Source organism: Chlamydotis macqueenii, chromosome 12, assembly GCF_036417535.1.
Source record: "Chlamydotis macqueenii isolate bChlMac1 chromosome 12, bChlMac1.mat, whole genome shotgun sequence".
NCBI lineage: Eukaryota > Metazoa > Chordata > Aves > Otidiformes > Otididae > Chlamydotis > Chlamydotis macqueenii.
Window position 1 is genome coordinate 20,360,506 of NC_141567.1, and position 26,017 is coordinate 20,386,522.

General features: G+C 39.5%; 1 protein-coding gene across 2 annotated transcripts in view; it reads left to right on the forward strand.

The window, feature by feature from the left end:
• Positions 1-25,769, forward strand: part of OTUD7A (OTU deubiquitinase 7A) — a 130,570-nt gene extending 104,801 nt beyond the window's left edge. Inside the window, exons 9-16 of one of the 2 annotated variants that reach the window (XM_086757157.1) lie at positions 4,036-4,137; positions 5,662-5,789; positions 6,897-7,009; positions 15,029-15,156; positions 16,848-16,997; positions 21,910-22,024; positions 22,275-22,359; positions 24,229-25,769. In XM_086757157.1, the coding sequence (XP_086613283.1) occupies positions 4,036-4,137; positions 5,662-5,789; positions 6,897-7,009; positions 15,029-15,156; positions 16,848-16,997; positions 21,910-22,024; positions 22,275-22,359; positions 24,229-25,659 (2,252 nt within the window). In that variant the 3' untranslated portion in view covers positions 25,660-25,769. Of the gene's footprint in view, positions 1-4,035; positions 4,138-5,661; positions 5,790-6,896; positions 7,010-15,028; positions 15,157-16,847; positions 16,998-21,909; positions 22,025-22,274; positions 22,360-24,225 lie in introns of both variants that reach the window. The other variant, XM_086757156.1, reaches the window with a different exon arrangement.
• The last annotated feature ends 248 nt before the right edge of the window (positions 25,770-26,017 follow it).

A 26,017-nucleotide genomic window follows, 5' to 3' on the forward strand; every position in this document is an offset into this window, starting at 1 on the left:
TGCAGGGGGGTTGGACTGGATGGGCTTTAAGGGTTCCAACCCCAACCATTCTGTTATTCTGGGATTCTATGAAATCGGACATGAGTGCCAGTGTCCACAGATCAACTTGTTTTCCTCAGTGAGATGTCTGCTCTGTCAATGTTTTTGAGAAGTTGGCCTAAGACTGGTTTACTTGGCTGTAGGAAAGAGTACTCTTAATAGCACAGTGAAGTACATTAAAAAACAGTCGCACTCAATCTAAGGTAAAATTGTACACGCTGTGACATGACACTTCACACTTTTTCCCATCCTTGTTTTTCTTTTAATGTGTATTTCATTTTTTCTGTAAGAATTGTGACTTATTTTTAATACAGTAAATGCACAGTGGCATTGCAGGCAGGAAACTGACTGTTTGCCTTGGAGGCAGCGATATGCAATCCAGCTTTGCAATGAAACTTCAACCACAGTCAGAGAGAGTTTGAGAGAGGCCTCATCCTTTGTGGCATCTCCTTTTCCCCTGTCAGGAGAGAATTATATTAATTTGCTGTTTACTAAGTCCTTGCAACTTTTTAGTGGTTAATTCTACCAGAAAAATCTGAAGTCTGTAAAGCCATTTAGTTTACTAGTAGCTGAATCCAGAAAAAAGAAAGTATGGACTGGAGAAAATGAAGAGGGAACAAAGGGTTTATGCAGAGTTTCTAGGAAGGTTTGTTGGGAATTTGGTTGGTTTGTATGTGTACCACCAACCTGGTGCCTGTTTGGGCAATGAATACTTTATAATGGACCTTTGTAAACTGGAGGACATCTCTGTATGAGCATCTTTATGGGGTAAACTAGAATAATTTCTGTGGCATATTTTTATCTTCTTGTTTATATGGTTAATGGAGTTTTGCGTAGAGGAGATCGTGCTGAATGCTTTCTTACCTTCTGTAGTACCAGTGCATAAGGCATTGGGGCTGATAGCAAAAGCCAAGCCTGGCCCCTGTTAATACTTGAAATGCATTCTGTGCTCTCTGCTGATGCCTTCTTGTGCCATTCAGGTAATACGGCCATCTAGAATCCTCCCACAAACCCTGCGGCAAGAAGCAATAATCTGTGCCTTGAAATACAATATGGAGGCTTATGAAAATAACACTTAAACCTTTCTCGTGGCTATTAATAGTACTCCAATATTATGCATATTGTTGGGGAAAACTCATATTTTAAAATATTTACTTCAATTTCCTCAAATGCTGACTTTTCCAACCTATCAGTTGCGTAAGGCTAGTTTGTACTTATGCCTGCAGTCGTTGTGAGTTTACAGTAGGGTAGCTCTTAATGTCTGCACCTTGTCCTGGCACTCATCAGATACTAGATTTTAAAGTAGTGATCTTGTCTGTTTTCTAAAGTTTGCAAAACTTTCTCTGAGACTCAGCTCACTTTGTTTGCATGGAATACAAGATACATATCTGGTTCTGTATGAGAATGATTGATTCTTGCTGGGCCTTGCAAATACGGGAGCAGGGCGAACCAGTATGTGCTTTGTACTATGTGAAGTCTGATACGCACTACCTAGAGCAGGACAGGGATAATACCAGAATACAGAAATAGTTGGAAATCTTCAGCTACGGAGGATACTAGATTCTATTAACATTTCTTTGGAGTTTGCACTTGAAATCTTAAGTATCATGAACAGAAAGGGTGATACTGTGTGCTTCTGTCTGCCTCTCTGATCGTATGTCGCTAGATCACAGACCTGGATAGGACTTTTACTCTTGATCTAAAATTAAGATCAAATTTTAATATAATAGAAAATGCCTATTAATTCTCAGAGTATTTTTTTCTGTAAAACAACAGATCAATTTCTTGAAATTGTGGTTTTTAAGGTTAAATAGATTTTCTGAGAAAGTAAGAAGCAAGATCAAGTAGGAGACCAACAGAGGGAGGGAGGGTGAGAAACGGGTCTAGTTTGTCTATAAATACTGTCTTATCAAAGCAGACAGACATAAGCCTGAGGCAGAACTGTTTCCAGTCTCTGTGTAAGCTCCGCTTTCCTGGTTTTTTCCCTAAAGGGATCCGCTATAACCGCTGGATTTGAAAAAAGAAAATGCATTGCTTCTTTGTTATTATACAGTGCATTTCTACTAATTTTTTTAGCTAGCCATAAGCTTTGTGATGTTAACCAAGCCCACAAACATTTTTTATATAATCTGCTTGAAAGCAGATCACTTTTATAAAAACCTCCTTTTATTCAAAAGTTGATAAGCAGCAGACTTGATATTATTACCAATAGCCGCTAGTCAATCTGCAAAGCAATACCACTCATTAGTCCCTTAACTCTTAAGATCTGTCTGCTTTAGGTCTTGGAACTGTACTTTAAGCAGCACCTTGGTATAACTTAGTACTGAATTATGATACCACCAAAACATTCTGCAAAAAACAGGTGGCAAGTTGTTATTTCACAGCCCACAGACACAGGAATTGCTAAAAATGGTAACTTGTTATTTCAGATTTATCTTTCCCAAAGGCTGTCTAATAGTGCTTTAAATTAAGCTTCTTTAATGCATATTTAATTTAGAACTCAGTAAGCCTGGTCTGAGATGTTGGACATTTACAAACTAGCTGCTAAAATCATACAAGGATTACCAAATGTGCTTAGTTACTGATCTGCTGTGCATCTTTATCTTTACGGTATAGTAACTCTCAACCCATACTGACTAATTGACATTTAATTACATAGTTCTTAGAACCTGGAACCAATAATTGAGGGCACATGTTAAAATATTGTTATACTGTTCTTCTGCACAATATATATTACCTGCCATTACAAATAAACTTCAGTATAATTTTCTAATGAAAATCTATTAATGGAGAAAAGTTGTGGGTTTTTTTTTTTTGTCATTGCTTGAACTTAGTTCTGTTTTGGGGATTTAATGCAAGACTGACTGTAAAAATATATAGATGCTATTTCCTCTCAGCTTGCAAATACAGGAATCGATGGAGAAGGAGTCTGTAGAAGAGAACAAAGAAATGGAGTCACAGCACAGGGTGCCTATAGCATTATTCATTCAATTATTCAATTGTACATTACCTACAGACTTTCCAAAAGTCTTGGGAAATATACCAGCTCTACTTATCATTGTTAATCATCTGCTCTTCCTTTTTCTGCAAGATGGTGTACAATTAGTCACATTCTCTTTCTTTATATTAGAAATGTTCACGTGACCATTTAACCAAGGCTTAACACTTCAGTAAGCTCCCACACGGCAACCTGTGTGCCAGGAATTATGTACTTCCAGTGTTGGCTTTGGCACTGATACTCTTCATGGCTTTATTTGCTTCATCTAGATACATCAAGTATCTGTCCTCTTGTCAGTCTTTTTCATAATCCTCTGTTTTATAATCTGTAAAACATGCTTCCTTAGCAGTGATGGGTAAGTGATTCTCTACATGTTCAAAGAGAAAAGCCACTTTCCTACACCTTGGGCTATGCATTTGGTCTCATTTTAATTCTCTGGTAGTGTAACTGTTTGATTTTAATAGGTCTAATCATGATTTACACTAAATGAGTGGAGAATCAGCTGTTAAAACAATCCATCTGATGGAAACAATAGAACTGTACTTAATAAACTTGCCTAACAGTAACATATCTTGATTACCACGTACATACTACTTTTGTCTTTTGAGAATTTGTTACTGTAACGTAATCTGTCATCTGTGTATGAGAGGCCAATGTAGATTATGTTTGGGAACTGGTACTGAGCCTCATCGTGGTATTTAGGCAATGAACTCCTTGGAAATCCATCCCTGAATGCAGCTTCTGAGAATGGAAGATGCAAATTAATTCAAGGTGCTCTCTTCTTATTCCAAATACATTTAAAGAATAGTTACAGTCTGTCAGCCTCTTATTTCTAATCTTTTCCATTTTCACTTCTGACATTACATTTAAGGTTTTTGGCAGAAAGGATGTTCATTATTAACCTTCAACTTCATACATATCATCACTGTATGCCTATAGGTAGTACGCACCCGGTTTTAGTATCCACTCCCCCATTTTAATAGATGCTTTCTTTTCAGGACGATTAAATTGGTGGTCCACAGTGTGTACAAGCTGTAAACGTCTTCTTCCCCTGGCTACAACAGGTGATGGAAACTGCCTCTTGCATGCTGCATCTTTAGGTAAGGGAGAGACTGTACGTGAAACTGTACGAGTCAGCCAAAAATATTGACCCCTTTTCTCTATCCCCAGCAAAAGCTCAGAAACACATGGGATACAAAGACTTTCATTAAAAGCCTGGTTCTAGACCAATATATTTTTCAAATGTCACTTAAGTATTGCTTGCTTTAGGCATGCTTGAGGGAGGTAGGTAAAAGTTTTATCAGGTTATAAAAGAAGCATAATTAGAACAGTATCAAAACCTGTATATCAAACACCAGTAATTTGTGTTTTATTTACAAAGCCCAACCTAACAGCTCTGGAACAGGCAAATTCAGGTGCCTCTGCAGGATTGTACTCATGGGTGAGGAATTGCCTTTGTTCTCCGGCTTCTCTTAAACACTTCTCTTGCTGTCTTCAAGAACGCAATGTCTAGCTATTATCTCTGTTGCTTCCTTGGAGAGTTTAAGTATATGGGAAACAGGGTTTGGAGTGAATTAAAATAATTTCCAATTGACTAATTAATCATTAATACAAGATTTTTGAAGCCTTTCTTCAAATCAAATAAATAGCTGGGAAGCTGAAAGTCTTTGATATGCCTTCTATATCCTAACCTATTATGAGGAAACTTATTTTTTTGTTGCAGTTGCTAAAATCTTCCACCAGTGGAACTCCAAAAGGTGACTTTTAAAAACACTGAGGTTTTAATATTTTGAAGAGACTCTTCTTTTTGAAAGAAGTAGTAAGAAAAGAGCTTTTGCTGTTTCCAAGGATCCTTTTATCTTTGTCCGTTTCATTTTTAATTAGGAGGAATTGTGTATTACTTAGAGCAAATGTTTGGAGTATTTTGACTTGCAAAGTCTTAAATAAACGTATTTAATGACAGCAGCTGACAATATGGTAACTGAAACATGGCTGTCTATGGGCATGTGTCTTGGTGAGAGCTCTGCTCTCTTTTGGTGTAGGTTGCTACTCCCAGCTACATGAAGACATTTTATTATCTTAAAATGAGCTTGAGACCCTGTGGCTGGCTGTATTTTTAGACTTCCAGTCATCTTAAATGCTTGTCTCTTTCTTTGGAGGTTGAAGCCAAAGGGAATTTACCATCGTGCTGTGTAAGAGTGGAGGCCTTTAGGTGTCTGTATCATGTGCGATGCACAGAAGTGCCTGTAGTTGTCGTTAGCATTCTATTGTCTGCCAGCTTTGTTGGCAACTACAGCTAAAACCAACCTGTGCATTAAATATTCCATTGCTTGCAGCAAAGTTGAAGTTGCCTGCAAGCAAACACTGAAATAATTCAAATCCTTAGCCATTCCTTAGACAAAATTTAAACTTTGTTAGAATTCCCTGTTGTTGTTCGTTAGCTTATCTATATTGACTGTTCCTTTAGGAAACCTTAAACATAATGAAAGAATTCTTGGACAAGTAGAATCTTAAATAATGTATAAGCTATGCTGCTTTTGCTAACGGAGCAATATTAATTGCATTAGTACTTTTTCTATTTCACTGCAGCATCTTTAAAACAATGTGATCTTGTGCTTCTTTAGGGATGTGGGGATTTCATGACCGGGACCTTGTTTTGCGCAAAGCACTCTATACAATGATGAGAAGTGGAGCTGAAAGGGAAGCACTGAAAAGAAGGTGGAGGTGGCAGCAGACCCAGCAGAATAAGGAGGTCTGTATGGCGTAAAGACACTCTTGTTAATATAATTTTGGGTCAAAAGCATTCTTCTGAAGTTTAGTGTGAATGTTTTAATTGCTGTCCAATTCTTGTGCTTCTGTTTTGCAGCGGGAAAGAATACTTGTACTTAGAATTTTTGTGTCAAAATGTGAATGCGTTTGTAGTTTTGCGAGCATAAATACACACAGTTCCATGCCTACAGATGTCTAAGATGAGTTTGGAACCTGTAAAAAGTTTTGACCTGCAAAATTAAATGTATAATTTAGCTATCACAGGCATTATAAAATGATTGGATGAAATCCACAAAAGAGAGAAAACCACATTTAGGAAAGATTCCCCAGAATGTTGAGTTAGGATTCTTAGAGCTCTGACCAAATATTGAGTGGATGTTTCTTAACTAAAATAATCTGCAGATTTGGTTTGGCTGTTGATTAAAAGCTGTACTTCAGCATGTATGATTTTTTGAAGATGTCTGTACCTAAAAGGTGGCTAGAAAAGCCCATGTCGGGAGTAATCCTGAATGCAATCAGGTAAATTATGCTGAAATGTTAGTGATGTATTCGCAGTCTGCTTTTTGTTGGTGGCAATCAGTGAGAATATAGCTGAGCTGTGACTGACTCAGCTACTTCAGGCTACCTGAAAACATAGGGGCACAGAAGCACTTCTGTACCCTTTCTGCTCTTGAACAGAGGGAGAAAGCATCACCTGTCTGCCAAGGGGGCATTTGTAGTAGTTCCATATACTGAGGAAGAAAGCAAACCTCCAGAAATGGGCAGTAAAGCATGCGATGCATGGTTGCAGGGAATTCACATGGGTACGAATAACTGGAGCTCCGATAGTGGAGCACTGTGTCAGCAGCAGCTAACTGTAATCCAGTGTACAGTTAGTGGTTTAGATCTTTTTTTAGTGAGTTAGTATTTTCTTTTTTAAAATATGTTAACATCCTTTTCCCTGAGTAGAAATATTGAACCATTAATGGCCCAAGATATTAAATTGTTTCCTGTATGAAGCTCAAAATAAGTCAGTTGTAAATACTGCTACCGAACTCTGCTTATATTTTGTACCAGTACAATTATAAAGGTATTTCATTCTCTCTCATAGTCAGGTTTAGTGTATACAGAAGAAGAATGGGAACGAGAGTGGAATGAACTGCTTAAACTGGCATCAAGTGAGCCTCGTACGCATTTCAGCAAAAATGGAGGCACTGGTGGTGGGTAAGTTTAGCGTATGACAAAACCTTTTAGTTTTTGTTCTCAGTGGGAAATCAATACAGTAAAAATGAATGAAGATGTTTATAGGACCATCAAACTGCCTTTTCAACTGGTTGTGATTTTTTTTTTTGCATGGTAGAATAGAATTATCTAAACATCCCACTATAATATTTAGCATTTTGATTAAGTTTCCTTGTACAGCTGCCACACTAACTTGAGGCTACTTTGCATCCGGAAGAGTCTGGATTTCATAAATCCTATTTTCCTGGTTTCTAGAACAAGTATGTCGGCAGTGGCATTTAGCTTCAGGGAGATGAATTGCCTCGTCTCATTGAAGATACATAGCTTTTCGTTCGAGGAAGACTTAGCAGAAGGATATCCACTGCTCAGATATTTTCCCTAAAACATGGAATGACAGAATAGCATCACATCTTCTAATAGCTTTCTGGAAGAAATCACCGGATATCACCTTTCCTGTGCTTTAGCACAGCTTTAGTGCCATCTTCTCATAATCGTACATTTATTTCAGTCCTTTTTTTTGCTTTGTAGTTCAAACAGAAAATCTTCAGAGAGATCTTTTTTGAGGGCAAGTCACCACGTAACTCTTTGCATTTTCTACTTTTAAAATGCTGTTAACCCTAATCATACAGGAGAAAAGTGATAGTTTTGGTATTAAAGCTAAAGATTAAACATTTGGATGCAATGTTATTTTAAAACAGAAAGTAGATTATTCAGTTATACTTTGTAGTCTCATTAAACCCTTCTGAAAAATCAGTATGCTACTTGAATCTTTGAACAGTTGCAAAAAACTTTAATGAAAAATTATGGTAATTATTATTGCACTAGTAGAAGCAGTTGCCCTTTCTTTGACTATTCGAGCTTTTATTAAACTCGTGTAACACAAACAGTGCTCTCAAATGCAACAATTATGTAAAGATTGTAGGGGGTTTTGTTTCAAATTAAACTGATTTGCTGTCATCCTAGTACAGTTTGGTGCTGGAAGGTTCTGCACAGGGTTTGTCAGCATTTCCAAGAACCACGTCAGATTCTTCTCTTACCTCATTTCATATCTGTTTAATCTAGATTGATTCCGTAAGAGCATGGCTGATTGCAGCCACTTTGATTGCCCTCTGCATAGTTGCAGTGTTTGCTAGTTCCTACCCAGTGCTAACAGGCAAGCAAGGAAAGTGTGGTGTGGTTTGTTGTTTTTGTTGTTTTTTTTTTTTTTTGAAGACCAGCTTAGTATGCGTGTTACATCTTTGTATTAGTAGCAATCAATTAGTAGCATTTTAGTCAACTGGCTTATTTTAAACAGCATCAGAAAATTTGATGGTTCCCAGGAAAAATAGCTTTACTGCCAGAATGCATTTAGTTTAGATGGTTAGAAGCTATTGGAAAAAATGAATAGAAAAAGCTATTTGTGAAAAAGTTTGGGATAAAATAGCATCTACAACATTTAAATACCCCTGATGCACATACAGAATCTGCTTTAAATAGCTCATGTCATAAACCATTCCTCGCTTTCCGTGCAGTTGTTCCCAAAGTATAGGATTATTGACCAGCCTTAAGAATGCAGAAGCTTTAGATTTTGTGTCTAGTGTTTATCACTAAAAATATTGAGTGTTTGTTTACTCGGTGCATGTTTTTCTCTAGCTATTGTTTCCCCTGGAGAAAATTGCATGTGATGATAAGTAAATGGACAAATAGGGCATACAGCACAATAAGAGTAATAGAAGCAATAGAATATTCTCTGGGATTTGAAAGAACATAATATTTTCCTTTTAACCCTATGATGTCAAGGATAGGTAATGCTACTAATGCAGGAGGACATTGTTTAGAAAATTGTCAGCCACAATGTTTCTAATTTTCTTTTATTTTGAAGCTAAAAAAAAACAGATTGGTTTTCATTTTACTCTTCAGTTTGTTTCCTGTGTTTGCAGATATTTTCCTGTTGATATGCTCTAGGCTTCTAATGCAGTTCAATTCACATTTCTATTAAATTTGGCCATTCACCACCAATTTTCTCTGCCCTTACTCTGTTTCACTCTGTACATTTCACGTACTGTGTAGTTTCAGTATCTACCAGTCAGAGATGTCTGCAATTGTTGCATTTGCCAGTCAACCATCTTTACCTTTAGTTCACACAGATACTTAAACAGAGACTATCACTCTTTCATAAAGAATTAACTTTAATTTATTTGAATGTTCTCATCATGGTTTGCATTTATCTTTTTGCAAATCAAAATAAAGTACGGATAAATAAACCACAGGTAATTTTTCCTTTAAAATAGTGAAAGAGGAATCAGGCAAGAAACTTAGCCTCTTAAACATGTGAATATGTATTTCTCTTCACAGTCTTTCCAAAGACAGAATGAATGTGACCAAATGAATTATTTTCTCAGTTTAATGTACCCAGGTTCAAAGTAGAGCCCTTGAGAAGGAAAAGGAACATCAAAATAGAATTTTAGAGATGGGGTATATTATGCTCTCTAGGTAGGTACTTATTAAGAAAGCTTGCAAATTAGACTTTGAATTCTAGATGAGACATTCTCTTTGGTGTCAGAATTAGCTAAAGCATCAGAAGTTGTATCTGTTTCAAAAGAATTCAGTGACAAGCCTGAGTCTGGAATTATGCTGCCTCATTCACCTGCAAGTGTCTTTTAGTTACTTTTCAGAGTGAACTACTTGCAAAGGAGATCAGCAATTGTCACTAAATCTCCAAAGATTTCTTCTTTGAGAGCACTCTCGTTCAGAGACTTGGAAGTTGGGAAAAAAGATAAAGGGAACACAGCAAAACCTGGTTCTTAAGTTCTTGTTTCCAACGTGTGAAATCCCTGAAGCTCTAAAGCAGAGCACACTAATTAACTATGAAGCAGATTCTTGTTTTGAAACAGATTTGCACATCTTTCTGTAAATGTAAAAGATAAATTTCAGTTTAACATAATTGGTTCATTTGTCTCCATGTACAAGCCAAACTGGGGTTGGTTTTGGTTGGTTGTTTGTTTGGGTGGTTTTTCGTTTTTTTTTTTTTTTTTTTAGGAACCTAACTATTGCAGTTCTGCTACAGAGACAATTCCAACCCATTCCTTCATTTTGCAGACCACTGTTGATCAGAGATTTCAAAGCCCATCCTAGTGCTAGATTGAATGTCACTGTCGTTGTTCATTTCTTGGAAACCTTGTAGAGCTGGAAGCTAGATGTTGTGTTGTGTGGTCACGTGAGCTAACACAGATTGTGCCGGTGGATGGTGTTCTTATTTAATATTAACTGTCACCTTCTAGCTAGCTGTCTCATATGCTGTTGGCGCTATCTTTATTAATAAGTGAAGTAATATTTAAATGGGGAAGGAGCGAGGGAATATTGCTGTAATCTTCCCATGTGTCCTCAGAGTTTTATTTCGGGCAGAAAACCAGAACATTTAAACAGGACGTGCCTCTCATGCATGTATTCTCTGAGGTTTCGGGTTTGGTTAGGTATTCAGAGTATTTCAACATACAGTTCTTCATACAAAACTACTGAGTCCATCAAAGCCCCTCATCTTGTAGAGAATTCAGTTTAGATCATCTAACGAAGACCTTGCTTTAAAACTATTTTTAGTTGATCTGGTTGCCTGTCATAGGAGTGCTATTCCTTCTTAACTGTTCGGTATATGCAGCAATTACAGGGTGCAGGGAGAAAGGGTTCATTTCCTTATTAGCTGAAGTTTCTGATGGCTAATAGATCTTTTCCTCTGGCCTATTTTCAGTTGATGTAAATCATACTTAAGCCAAATGCAGCCTGGAAATAATCAAATTGCTGTGGTGATTCAAATATGCTCGTTTAGACAGCCCTTCAGATCTGAAAGCAGTGCATATCCCGGCGACTCTAAAGAAGAGATAAAACTCAAGGAGAAGGAGAGATCAGAATTATGTCATATTAAAATTAAGTACTAGTAACTGCGTCGTGATTGAGTTGTTCCTTATTTAACAAGTTTTTGTTGAATTCAAGATATTTCCTACTTGACAGGTGGTTGAATCTCACATGCCACAGAAGATATTTTAGACAAAAGCATGCATTCCTCACAGTTAAATACAAAATAACATTCAAACCAAAATAATCTAGGGAAAGTTGATGTAGGTTTTCTCTATTATACGCTTTGAAAATTCCGCAGTGCAGATTTATATGCTCTTATATATGTGGATTTCATTATTTAAAATTAACTTTGCATGAATGGAGGAATTCATTTCAGTTCCGTACACTTCCTTTGCTTCCATGTTATAGTGACAAAACTATTTTGTCCACAATTTTCATAGCCATGTAGTTAGCATAAATAAAGGTCCATGAAAAAAAGTGTAATGATAAGTGGATCAAAGGATGTGGCAAGTTGCTATGGATTCGTCTTAATGATGATTTTTCATTTTCATTAATCTGTAGGAAAATTTGTACTGAATCCTTAGCAGTGGTACTGAAATAATATAAGATGGCCCACATGATTTGCTGGCAGTGATAAAATTGAACACTGAAAAGGTTTCCCAGAGAGGCCATGAAGTCTTCCTCCTTAGAGATATTAAAAGTTTCTTGTCATATGTGGTCCGGCTTGACACCAGCTGACCAAAGGGATAAAGGTCCTTGTGATACAGCTGCATCTGGAATAGGCGTTTCACTTCTAGAAACCTCGTCAACTAGGAGATGAGGAATAATTAGAGGATTTGAAGACAAACTTTAGGACTGATAGTCTGGAAATACTAACATGAGAAAATAGCTGGGAATCTTTGTAGCATATTTTCCTGCCAAAACAATGATTCTTCTATCTTCCTTCTGGGTAACAAATTACTCTGAGGGTGACATAATGGATTGCAAATACTGAAAAGCTGTCACAGCCAACAGTGGAGAAGAATTCAGTAAGGAATATGAGAGGAAATCAGAAAATGGGGAATTTAGTTTGAACATCAGCAAAATTTCCTGATGAGGTTGGGTAACAGGAAGAGGGATAGAGGGAAGGAGAGCTGTCTCACTGCTTGATCAGAGAATTTGTCCTGCATCAGCCTACTGTTAATCACTTCCATCCTGCTGGGCTCCTAGGTTGGGACGAAAGATTTTAATGTAAAGTTCCAGGGATGCCATCAGACCCGTAAGAAGGTTTTATTTTAAATCAGGTTTTCAGTCTTACCTTTTTTGAGTGAAAAGTACCCCGTTGCATTTAGTGATCAGCAGTATATGCATAGAAGTTAGTAGCACATGCTCTAACATAAAATTTCTCTCTTCCTGCTGTCAAAAGCTTTAAGCCATGGAGCGTTTAAGTGCGCGTTTTGTAAGTTTTTCGGTAAAAGAAAACATTTAAAGTAACTTACCAAATCTATTTGTCCATTCATATATGAAGAAGTTGATTTTTTTTTTTAACTTGTATAGGTTGGGAAAATAAGACAAATACATTAAGATTAATAGGACAGCACAGGTATATTTTAAGGAACATAAGGATTTTAGTCCAAAAATTATATTCTAAAGATTTACCCATCTATATGTGCATGGTGGTTTAATGCTATTGATTTATGTTGTTAAATTTGAATTTCCAACACTTAATGTTGTTGAGAGACATATAGGCAGGAGATGAATCTGACAGAGACTGGTTCCCTGGGTGCTTTATAACTTTTTACTACTGATGTGAAAAAAATTACAAATCTTGCTCTATGTATTGTAGACATTTTTGGCTTTCCTAAGTGTCTTTTCTTAATTTTCTTCTAAGTAGTAGTAATTATATAATCTAACATGAATTTTTCTCTGATATTCCTGTCACAACCAGATATCTTCATAGAATAGAATCATAGAATCACATGGTTGGATGGGACGTATAAGATCATCTAGTCCAACCGTCTTCCCACTACCATTGCTGCCACAGCTACTAAACCATATCTTGTAGCTCCTCATCAAGCCGCCTCTTGAACACTGCCAGGGACGGCGACTCCACCACCTCCCTGGGCAGGCCGTTCCAGTGCCTTACCACTCTTTGAGAGAAAAAGTTTTTCCTCAAGTCCAATCTAAACCTCCTCTGGTACAACTTGTGGCCATTTCCTCGGGTCCTGCTTGTTGCCTGGAAGAAGAGGCCAAACCCCTGTTCATCACAACCTGCCTTCAGGAAGCTATAGAGTGCAATGAGGTCTCCCCTGAGCCTCCTCTTCTCCAGACTAAACAATCCCAACTCTCTCAGCCACTCCTCATAAGACTTGTGCTCCAGACCCCTCACCAGCTTCGTAGCCCTTCTCTGGACACGTTCCAGGGCTTCAATGTCTGTCTTGTAGTGAGGGGCCCAAAACTGAACACAATACTTGAGGTGCGGCCTCACCAGCGCCGAATACAGGGGGATGATTACCTCCCTGCTCCTATCTTTTCTAATAGGTATCCAGTTATTAATTTTTTCTTTGTCTTCTGTCATTGCATATGCTTTCCAGGCATCAGGTTATGAATAGAACAGCAACTGCCCAAACCATCCCAGACAGAACTGGGACTGGGATAGCTCAGCCTCGTTGTTTTTTTTGTTTTTTTTTTTTTTTTTAAAACATATTATGTGTACTCATCTTTGTCAAATCCTTTCAGTAGGTAATTTATTCATTTGGGCCATCTTTGAAATTTAGGACTAATTCTCATGGTTTTGACACAAAGCACCATATTCTCAGCATATTCCCACTTCATATCCATGTTTTGGAGAACTGGATGTTTACAGGCATTTTAATAAATTTTTTCACAGATGTATATTCCATAATGGTATCAACAATTTAAAGGGAGTAAACCCTTCAGAGTGCAGAAGACTCAAGTGCTCAAATTGTCTTCCAGTTATATTTTTACTTTTTTTTAAATTCCTTCCAAGAACAGCACTTGTCTTTGTCTTAACTTACTTGCTCATTGTGAAGCTGGTTGAGGATTAGCTCTGTTTAGACCTATGGAATACTCTTCAATAAAAGATCTGTTTTAATCTAAAAATGAAATATTGTGTCTCCACTTTTTGAAGTGCTCTGTATCTGCTCCAGCTAGATGAAGAGAATGGAAAGGCTTGCATTGATTTCTGTGGTATTTGGATCAGACCTGTAGAAGGCTAATGTAAAGAAAAGACTTAAGTTTCTCCATAGTGCTGTCTTACTGTTTGAATTTTATGTTCTGCTCTCCTACCACATAAAATATTTGTAGTGATTCTTTCTCTCTGTTTTCTGAAACACCAAGCTCCACTGGCAAAAATGCCTGTATCACCTAACTGCATCTTGATCTAGGTTCCTTCTGTATTCTGTAAAGAGAAATTAGAATTTTCATCTCAGCTTTGGGCAAATGCTTAAGAGGAGAGGGATGATCCTGCTTCCAGATGTGCCTTTCTTTTTTTGTTATCTGTAGATGCAGTCAAGGTGAAATGCTTATACTTCTGATCTTAGATGTCTGAAAGTAGGTGAAATTCATCTAATTGGAAAATCTAATAGGAAAATGAATCTCCAGTTCCTTACACGGGTACCCATGCCTGTCTTGCAAAAAAAGAAAAAAAAAAAAAAAAAAAGTTTGGTAATAATCAAAGAAAAGTTGACAGCTTTAGAAGTTAAGTTCTTCCTGCTCAAGCTGACATCAGTGTTTCTTACATTGCCAAGGTAAACTCACCCATGTTTTGTTTAGAGGAACTAGAAACACGCTGAGTCTATGCGCTAAGGGTGTCACATGAAATTACGATGTTTGTGACAAAAGCAGATTTACACCAGGAGCTTGGCTAAGAATTACATTTAATTCCCGTTAGGGTACCAGACAATATCAGAAAGTAAGGAATCTGGTTGACTGCTAAACTAGTGTGCAGCCTGCAAGTGAAAACGTTTTCTCTATTGCTATTATTTTATTTCAAAAAATATTTTTTCCTTGCCAATTTCTTATATTGCTTATTTCAGTAACTGAAATATGTGTTCAGAGGAGTGGGAATATGAATGACAGGGAGGAAAAAATAGGTGCTGTGATGTGTTGGCTCACTAAAGTTTCAATGGTTCAAGTTGGTTCAAAAAGTTTCAATGCTATGTCTTCCAGAGTTGATAATTCAGAAGATCCAGTGTATGAGAGCTTAGAAGAGTTCCATGTTTTTGTCTTAGCTCACATTTTGAGAAGACCTATTGTTGTAGTAGCAGACACAATGTTACGAGACTCAGGGGGAGAAGGTAAGAGTTTTTAATTAGAAATGTATTCACCTATTTAGATTGAATCGATTGTAAGCCAGCACAAACAAAAGACCCAGCTGTGACTTACCTGAGTAGTTATGGGATAGTCACTGCCTTTGTCTGAAGAAAAAAAAAAAAGAGCAGAATGATACTCAATCCATTTCTATTAGATAAAAGTAAAAAACTACAGGATAATTATGTAAGTCTCACTGAAAATCTGTTTATCCTAGGTATTTATTATTAACTTAATAATCACTAAATTACGGAACACAATGCACTTCTTACTGGTCTAGGTTAACAAAGTTATTTTCGTGCCCCTTAAAACTCTGCATAAAGCAATCTAATCTGACTTTGAAAAAATGAATTTTGAGTGTGTGTATCTTGGCTTTTTGTTTTTAACTCCTTTGCAGCCTCTCACTCAAAGGTTTCCAGAACGTTTTGTTCAGTTGGCACCTGTGAGCACACGGATGTTAGGTCCATACGTGGAGCCAGCCCGACAGCTGTCTGAGCAGGACTGGAGTGATTCGATTAATCTCTCACTTTTTACCATGAACTAACAGAATACTAATTAATGATAGTGTGTAGCTTAACTGAAGGAGAATGGTTGATTGATTAAAGGAGAATGTTAAACACATGACGGAGTTTACAGAAATTTAATTCCACAGGAAGATGCTGGGTAATTTCAGTTTCCATTCAAATTGTGAACTACAAGTAATGGTTATATGATTGCTATCGGCTCTGACAGGCTTGATCACTATTGCTTCATTTCCTCATTACTTTTCCCTCTGCATATTTGACTAACTTGGTCAAATTTGGATAGACTCACCAAAATGTAGATTTATGCCTCAAAACCAATACTGTTCTCAGTCTCAAAGACTGGACACAGGAGACCTCTTCAAAGAAAAAGTCTCTCATAAAAACAGTGAATTGTTTGAGTTTACTTTTTTCTTAGGCTTGTTTGGGAAGTATTTCAGCAATAAGGATTCATATCTGCAATACAAAAGGAAAAATAATTGGTCAGAAGCAAACATGAATTTTCCTGCTCAAAGTTGCTGTTTCCTGTAATTATATATAAACAAGTGTAGAATCTTTCACGGGAAAGAGCTTTTCCCTTACAGATGCAGCATCCCATTCAAATTCTACTTGTAGATTTTTTTGGTAGTCTTTCCTTATCATTATTATATATGCATACATATACACATTCATACATACGATGTGTGTGATGGCATGTGTACGTGGACTATAAACATAGTTGTAATGTTTCTTACAGAAATCTGTTAATGCAAGGCATGAGCAGAGTACGCTACCAAGAGAAGTGATAGTGTATTTATTGCTCATTATTACAAAATATCCTTCTAACTAGAAGGATTACAGGAAGGTACAAATCTCCATACGTGTGTGAGAGCCATCAAGATTTTGTTATAAGACCTTAATATCTTTACTAGTAAACAATTAGAGCAAGGAAAATATATGTAAGAGCAGAATGATTTCATTAATGTTCTTAGTATATTTTCTGACATTTTTATAACGAAATCTTACCTGTTGTTGTGACCGGTTTCTGCATTGATTACTCTACAGTGCTCTCCTGGAGCTCTAAAAATGTTGTTGCACAGTTGTTACGTACAATAGAACCAATGTTATTTTCTGTTCTTTGACATAGTTTTTTAAAGAAATCTCTTTTTTCTTTGCAGCATTTGCACCTATACCATTTGGTGGAATTTATTTGCCTCTTGAAGTTCTACCTAACAGATGCCATTGCTCACCTCTCGTGCTAGCCTACGATCAGGCCCATTTCTCTGCTCTTGTTTCCATGGAACAAAAAGATCAACAGAGAGAACAAGGTACGCTATAAACACAGCGAGCCAAGGGTATATATTGAATACAATGCACAAAGTACTTTCTTCTACCTTTAAGTGTATTTATCACGAAGGAAACAATATCCAGTAAATTTTATTCCTGTGTTCTTAGCAGTCTAAGTGGTCTCATCACAAGAGTGGGAGCCAAGAACTCTTCAGTCTCAATCCCTGTGCTATGACTTACCTGTCTTTGGCACTTGAACCTCTTCTGTCAGTTCCGTGTGTGTGCATAGGTATAATCACAGCTGCCTACGGTGCCTTTGGGTTCTTGAAGGAAGGCCTCTGTTAATTTGGGTTAGTAAAGTGTTTAGAAGCTTAAGTGTGAGTCAGATTACTATTGACAATTCATGTAATAGAAAAATCTCTCTTCTGGTGTACTAAATGCACTTTTCTCATTTAAAAGCATTTAGTTGAAATGTTTTTATCTTATCATCTTGCTATCTTCTGTTTTACTTCAGAACAGTGGCAACAAAGTGTGATCAGATATTTCTGTGTCAAGTTTGAGATTCCTGGATGTGGGATTGGGGTGACAAGAGCTTCGGGACTGGATTTGTTCCTGCACCAGTAGCCTAGGAGCTAGCTGTAACTGTCCTTACTTGGAACACCTGTGTGCTTAATATTAGAAAGCTGTGAGATTAACTCCTATCTGTCTTTGCTCCTTTTGTGGGGAAGGGAAGAGTGTTTTGCCAAAACCATGGTGAGGCTTTACAAAAATTCAGTGGAGTTTTGCTGTTAGGTAGGACTTCCCCATTTTTTTCCCCTGGTGACACTGCAGTGTGTTTTAAATCCCTTATGAATGCATATACCTGTATAGTAAACGCGGGATGTGTGCCGGTTGTTGAGATCTCCTGAGTGAATTTCATTCAGTCCTCCTTCCTGGAGAGTAGCTTAGAGGCAACTAAGTGTCCTTCATTTAATTCCCTAACCATCTGATTTCATGCATTTCATCTGATTTTGGATGTATTAGGCATTTTCTATGCTACTAGGCATTTCAGCGTGCTGCAGCTGTGCAAAGTAGAGAGAAAGACATTCATTAAAATGTTGCAAAGGGCAAAAGAAGCTCTTGAACCACAGATTTTGTTGTAGACACCTTCATAGAATCATAGAATCATAGAATGGTTTGGGTTGGAAGGGACCTTCAAAGGTCATCTAGTCCAACCCCCCTGCAAGGAGCAGGGACATCCCTGACTAGATCAGGTTGCTCATGCAAGAATTGGATATCTAGTTAAGTCATCCTCTTGGAAGGAGCAGAGTTTTTCACATGAGGTTGTATGAGATGGGAAACACTCTACAAAGGGTTGCATGTGGTATTGGCAAACTTCATGTTGGTGACGAGGAGTCAGAAAAAAAGGTTGATCTAGATGTCAGCTATTCAATGGGAAAATCAGTCCAGTCCAGCTACGCAGCCTTCAGTGGCACTTAGCTCTTCCAGGGATTTTGTAGGTAGACGCTTGGCACTAGGTCTGGCCTCTGCATTCTACACTGGGACATGGCAGCTGCCTTCCAGCCCTCATCGGTAGAAGAGCGGCCCTTAGGAAAATGCTTTTCACACAGGAAGCCTTCCAGAGGAGTACGCTGACGTGTGAAGTGAAGCGTCCTGTGAGAAATGAAAGTCTGCAAAGCAAATCCATACCCTTTTAATGCAGCAATGGGAAATGAATGAATGAAGAGTTTTGGAGAGCCTTTTCAAGGATACTGTTTCCCTGTTGATTGCTGATGATACGCTGCAGCCAGGACTCTAATGTCAGTGTGCTGTTAATTTAGCAGCTCCTGCACGTGTCTATGTTACAAAGCGTGGAGTTGTCTTGTTTTAGGGCACACCTCCATGTCTTTGGCCTTTGTCCTTTTTAGATCTGAGTTCTGTTGGTGGTGAAAGAACACAATTTCTGGAGTAGGGAGACTTCATTTCTTCCTTTCTAACAGTTGGGATCAGAATATCAGTAGACTGACCTCATTTATTTCAGGCACGTCTATCTGCCTTCATAAAGTACTTCACTGTCACAGGTCTTAAAGAGCCTGTGTGCATAAATAATTGGATTGAATGCACGGAACTTAACTGTCGCAGCAATAGCTTTGCAGATGGGGTAACCACCACCAACCAAACCTTTTGCTCTTCTGGCATCCTCTAAGTGACAGGATTGACAAAAGGTAGTGGGGGAAACTACTGTCCAGGCGCTCTGCAGCATGTGTTACTCAGTGATGCACCTTGGTGCCACCTACTGAAATACTCCTAATATTGCAAGCCCGATGTTCCTGGTAATCACACACTGCGGGATCCTGGCTTTGGTAACAAGGTCACATGTTTGATTTCTCCCACAAGTGCTAGCAGTAATGTTAAATATACTTCTTGTGGTTAGAAACTGTGTTTCTGTTTTTCCTACACCTATAGTTGCACAGGAAAGGTGCTGGGACAGAAAAAGCTACCAAATACCCAGCACAGCATCAGTAACGTTAAATATTGGCTTTGTTCACGTATCAGTTCTTCCAGGTTAATTACAAGGGCTGTTGGATCAAACAGTATTCGTTTTGTATGATCCAATTTTACATGTTTTACTGCAGAGCCTTGAATACACAGGCTTCAATTCCATGGAGCAGCAGAGGAGCGCTTGGCATTGGGGCTGGGATGAAGGGAATGCTTCAGCTTTCAGCTGCCAAGCTGGTTGCTGTTAGAGACTGCAGCAGGCTAACCGCTAGCACAGCATCACTATTGTTCTGCAAATGCTGTGACAGGAAATGGATTGGCACAGGATGCTCTCATAATGCCTGGGGTTTGTACCTTGTCAGCAGCGAGATGTAGGCAGCTTTGGCACAGAGGAAGTCAGAGCCACAGTTGTAAGAGCCAGAAGACAGCGGCACAGGTGCCACAGGACATGGCGAGGTTTTGAACTATCGGGATGCTGCCGGGAGCTTAAAGCTACAGCTTCCTAAAAGGAGCATCTCCGGTAGCCAGGCCCTTCGTAACCTCTAGTGACAGTATTTGTAGCTGATGTGAGTGCCTGAAGTTCTGCTTTGACATGCATTGTTTAGCAGATCGTTTTGAGCAGTACTATAAATGTATATAAAGAGAGAAAACATGATAACATCCTCTCATCTGGAGAGGATTTAAAACACATTTTGACATGTTGTCTTTTTACCAGCACGTAGCCAGCGCTCTGATGGTCGCACCTGAGGAGCGGTGTGAGGCTCCTCACTGTGTCTTAAAGCTGCTGTGGGTGAAGCTGCTGCTGTTACGCTGGATGTATCCCATCTGTCCGCTTTCAAATAGCGTGGTTTCAGCCAGAGAGCATCCAAAACCAAGTGTAACCAAACTAGGCACCAAAGTTACAAATTCTCTGATGTGGCTGGGCAGCAGGAAGATGCAACGATCTGTTGGGTTTGCTTTAAAAATGAACATGATGGATCCTGCTTGGAGTCCTAACATTAAAATACTTTTCTGTCAGGAACTGTTACAATATGAATTTTTGTGCTTGCACCTTACAGCAATACCTGCAACTAAAGTTGATTACTCTCCAGCTGTTCTGTACTATAGTTAGGATTGGGGAAAATATTTCAAGAATTACCTACTATAAGCAGTAGGGGGCAACGTTTCCATGACATTTGTAGAGGTTTGACTTTCGTTTCCAGTCTGCAAAGATGGATACACACACACACACTTACACTTTCTGCAGTTGTTGTCAAACTGTCTGAACCAAATACTGACTTCACTGTGTTAATCTAAAATGCAGATTAAATTTCCTGCCATTTGCTAGGAAAGGAACAATATTTAACAAAAAATACAGTACTTTTCTTTTGACGATGTAAGTTTTCTGAACTGCAGAAAAGATTATAAACAGCATATAACTGATAAGTGCAATAAATTTTCAGTAATTCCGTGCCATGATGTTTGGGAGATTTCTCCAGGTCTCTTTGGCCCCTGGCTTTGCTGGAATGAATAACCAGGCAAAGTCCTTAAGGTTTCTAGCACAGAAAATTAAATTTTTTGATTGGTTGTCAGAGAAGCAGCAGTGACCTGCATCATGCTGAGGACCCTACCCAGCCCCTCAACAGCTTTCAGTTTTTTTCCTAATGAAATGGAAGCAAATTGCTGGTTTTAATTAAAGCTGACAGTGGTTTTCTCTTGGTTTCTTGCTGGTGATGAATGACAGACACTCTGTAAAATCAGAGCGCAGTCCCTGCGTGCTGGCTATAAAGCGGAGTCGTTAAGATGCGTGTCCGAAGGCAGAGCCCTGGCAGAGGAAGGGAAGGACAAACCAGCTAGGCAGTCGTGCTGGGCTGTAACAGCAGTAATGCTCTTTTCACTGCGCTCAAGCTGGGCCTCAAACTGACCTCTGAACCCATACACATGTCCATCTATGCTCCTCAATTACATTAATTCACAGTGTGCATCCAAAATCCCTGTAACTCTGTTCTGCTTTGTTTCTTAGTGCTGCTCTCAATATATTTCTGTTTCTTTGTCAGTGGAAAACAAAAAGGTACTAAACTGAAAAGACAAAATAATTAACAAGTATGTGCATCTGCGCAAGACGGGCAGGAGTATTTCAACTTTTAATTGCTTTCTGCTATTCTAATGGTCTGTCTCCAGGAAGTGTTGATTGTGCATTACAACATGGCAATATTGTCCTCCCAGAGGTCACCCCTCCTCCACAGGTGACTGTCTTTCACTCTGGGAGCAATCAGCGTATTAACCTCTCCATCTCCTCTTCTGTTGCACAAACATCAAAACAGGGACATGGAGCCCAGTATAAATCACTTGTGGTGCTCTGGATGAGACAGTTCTGCAGCACACTCGGATTCTGGCCTTGTTCTTCGACCAGTTACGCTGCTTTTCACAGCTAAATCATTTTTTTGTCGTTTTTGTTCCACTCCCACCCCAATCCTTGTTTCTTCTCTCCTTCAGCGGTGATCCCCCTGACTGACTCTGAACACAAGTTACTGCCTTTGCACTTTGCGGTCGATCCTGGGAAAGACTGGGAGTGGGGAAAAGATGACAATGATAACACCAGACTGGCCAAGTAAGACCTTTCTGTAACGTTAGTGTTAAGCAGTAAAATGTCTTGAGCCATACCTGATTGAAGCACTGGGAGAACTTCTAACAGAGAGGGCTTTGTTCCTCTTCTCTGGTTACATGGGAGAAGACATGGGTGGGTATCCAGCTGAACGGTCACAATTCAGGCTGCTCTTACGTCTCTCCCTGTTAAGAAGTACTACTTTTTCTTTCAGGCTGTTTCTGACTGATTGTTCCTTTCTTTTTTTCACCCTTAGTTTGATTCTGTCTCTTGAGGCAAAGCTTAATCTTCTGCACAGCTATATGAATGTAACGTGGATACGCATACCATCTGAGACACGGGTAAGGTAAACCTCCCCCTTGGTCTAACCAAGACGAGACACGCAGCACGACGGGGTGTTGTGTAGGGTAGGCTGCCTGGACTGGCCGGCTCCTGGAAACATCCAAGTCTCCTAGCAGCCAGGACAAGTCACTCACAGCTCGTTGTCATTGCAGTCAGGCTTACAGATTTTTCTAGTTATTTGTTTTAATAACACAGTTGCTGGTATATTTTTGCAACTCATACTCTGTTCTGAAATGTAATTTCTCCCTTAATCTTTCTGTAACTTCTTTCAGTAGCCCATGTAGTTCAGAAAAACCTTAAAGTAGACCGTTTTTCCCCATTGTTTTCTCAGAACTTTGGCTTGCTCTCCTAATGCCACTGTTAGGTCACCAGTCCCAAGTCCTCTTGCTTTCTGAGAATACATCTGCTCCCCTGGACTGCTCCCAGTTCAGAGTGGCTGACAAAAGGCTACAGGCTGGCACTGAACTGGAGCCCGGTTCTTTCAGAAAGCTGTTTTAGAACCGTGCCCAGCTGGCACCTAGTCAGCTGCGAATTCCTCTGCAAATTATATTGAATAGATTGAGGGGTTAGTCTGGAGGCAAAAGGTTGCTAGGAGAGGATGGAGGTGATTTAGCCTACACAGATGGGATTTGAAAGGAGGAACAGAACATAAAAGAAGAAAGCATTTAACAAGCTGCAAGAGGGGAAAAAATCCCTTTTTCCACAGTTTCTACACTGGTAGCTACCATATCAGAAAAAAAGAGGAAAAATGGTCCTGTGGTTGTGAGCTGTGAGCCTGAAACTTGTGGGACCTGGGTTACCTCTCCCTGCTTCGCTCTTGGCACGTGAGCATGGTCGGGTCACTTCAGCACTCGTTTCCTCCTCTGCCAAGTGGAGACAACAGCTCTGCTCCCAGCTTGGGCGCTGGGGTGCTCAGGGATTCCAGAGAGAGAGAGGACATTTAAATAGCCAGGGAGAAGAATCACAGAATCATAGAATGGTTTGGGTTGGCAGGGACCTTCAAAGCCCATCCAGTCCAACCCCCCTGCCAGGAGCAGGGACATCTCCAACCAGAGCAGGTTGCTCAGAGCCCCGGCCAACCTGGCCTGGAATGTTTCCAGGGATGGGGCATCCGCCACCTCTCTGGGCAACCTGGGCCAATGTTCTACAACCGGCATTGTAAACAATTTTTTCCTAATATCCAATCTAAATCTACCTCCCTCTATTTTAAAACCATTGCTCCCTGTCCTATCACAAGAAACAGGCATGCATTTCTATACTGGAAGTATTCACTTCTCCACAGCTTTTATTTAATTTTTTTTCTATGAATCATTATGGTTAGTTAAATGTTTCATATTTACCTCTAGCAGATTTTAGCTTTGTGATGCATGAAAGCAAAACTAAGTTTTGCAGGAGTAAATGAACAGACACACATTTTAAAGTATCCTAGGATCCTCATTATTGCATTTTCAAGAAAGATGTTTTATCACCTTACCTCAAGTAGAACCTGGAACTCAGATTCTGACACCAGTTTTGCCTGCATTGTATTTCCAATAAGAATGAATACACCTCATCGTACTCCTCAGTCTGCTTGCACGAGTTTAGTGTTTAATATTCCAGGCATGATGTTCAGCTCTGGTGCATCATACCTTTGATTTTCATGCACCAGAGACCGTAACAACGCAGAAATCCATTTATATCAGCTGGGTTTTGAACATAATGAGTTTCGAAATATCGCTACGTACAGGTTTGTGTGCTGCAGTCCCTCTACGTTCATTTAAAATCAATGTCAAAATCTGTACTGGATTTGGGGGGCGGGGGGGTTTGCCCCAAGTCCCTGTATGAAACCAATTCTGCTGTATCTAATTATAATTACTTTTCCATAGCAGGCCCCTTTGGCTCAACCAGAATCCCCTACAGCGTCAGCTGGGGAGGACGTTCAGTCTCTGGCTGACTCCATGGATTCGGACCGAGATTCCATCTGTAGTAATTCCAACGGCAATAACGGCAAAAACAGTAAAGAAAAAGAAAAGGACAAACAGAGGAAAGATAAAGACAAAAACAGGACGGATTCGGTTGCCAATAAAATAGGAAGCCTCAGTAAAACCCTGGGAATTAAACTGAAAAAGAATATGGGTGGTCTTGGAGGCCTGGTGCACGGCAAAATGAGCAGAGCCAATTCAGGGAATGGAAAAAACGGTGACACGGTAGAGAAAGTCAAAGAGAAGAAGTCTAAGTCCCGAAAAGGGAGCAAAGAGGAATCTGGACAGTCTGCGAGCACTTCTCCATCTGAAAAGACCACTCCATCACCGACTGACAGAGCTAGCAACTCGCCCACTGAAAAGACGAACACTAAATCCTTCTCTGACAAGCAGGCTGACCCATGGAAGTACAGCACTGACGTGAAACTCAGCCTAAATATTTTGAGAGCTGCCATGCAGGGTGAACGAAAGTTTATTTTTGCTGGCCTTCTTTTGACCAGTCATAGGCATCAGTTCCACGAGGAGATGATAGGCTATTACCTGACCAGCGCACAGGAGCGTTTCAATGCAGAACAGGAACAGAAGAGAAAGGATGCTGAGAAAAAGGCTGCACTGAATGGGTCATCCAGTAGGAAGCTGGAACCAGAAGCATATTCAAAAGAAAAATTAGAAACATCTCCTCAGGATAGGGCATCACCCGTCTTGCCTCAAAGCCATACAACTCAGCTGGTTTTAAAATTTAAAGATCGCACTAGTCCCACTCCCGGGTCATTTTCTTCACCTAGTAACGGTGCTAAGAGAAGCGGACCCATCCCGGTATCTGCCCACTATAGCCATACGCCCCCCGTTCAAAGGCAAAGCGTCATCCATTTGCATGATGTCAACGCCAAGCCATCGAGCTTCCAAGACGATACCTACAAGCCAGTGGTTGGCACCTTAAAAACCTGTGCCACCTATCCCCAGCAAAACAGATCGCTGTCTTCTCAGAGCTATAGCCCAGCCCGGATATCCGGTATCCGCACAGTGAACACGGTGGAGTCGCTGAGCTACGCCATGCCTACGGAACACAAGTCTCAGACCTACACCAATGGATTCAACACTGGCGATATTAGAGACTGCTTAGAATACGCTGATGAGGACGCTCCTCAGACCTGGTTGAACAATGATAAAAATCAAGGCAGAAGCACAGTTTGCCCAATATATTCCATCCAGCAGAACCGCTGTAAGAAGGAGAACTGTTCCTTTTATGGGCGCCCCGAGACTGAAAATTACTGTTCATACTGCTACAAAGAGGAGTTGAAGCGCAGGGAGAGGGACAGCAAGGGACACAGGCATTGAGGATTCTTCCGTGACTACTTAGTTTTACCATTTTCTTACTTACAAAGTAAACAGTGTTGAATTGCAGTAAAAGGAATCCTTAAAAAAAGAATAAAGGATTGATGAGTAAATAGTGTCTAGCTTTTCGCTTTTCCGGGAAATAATAGGATTAATTTATCATAAAAAAAAATATTCTTTTCCATTTTGTCAGTGTCTTTTTTACATGTACTGGTAAGCGGAAGGGTTGTTTACGCCTTTGTCAGTGCTGTGTATATGTTTGGTCAAAAATTTACTAATGGTGCCTGAATTTACACTGACATCACTCAGGTAGTAGAAGGGTAGGGGCAAGTCAATACTGGAGATGCGGTGTTGCAGTAGG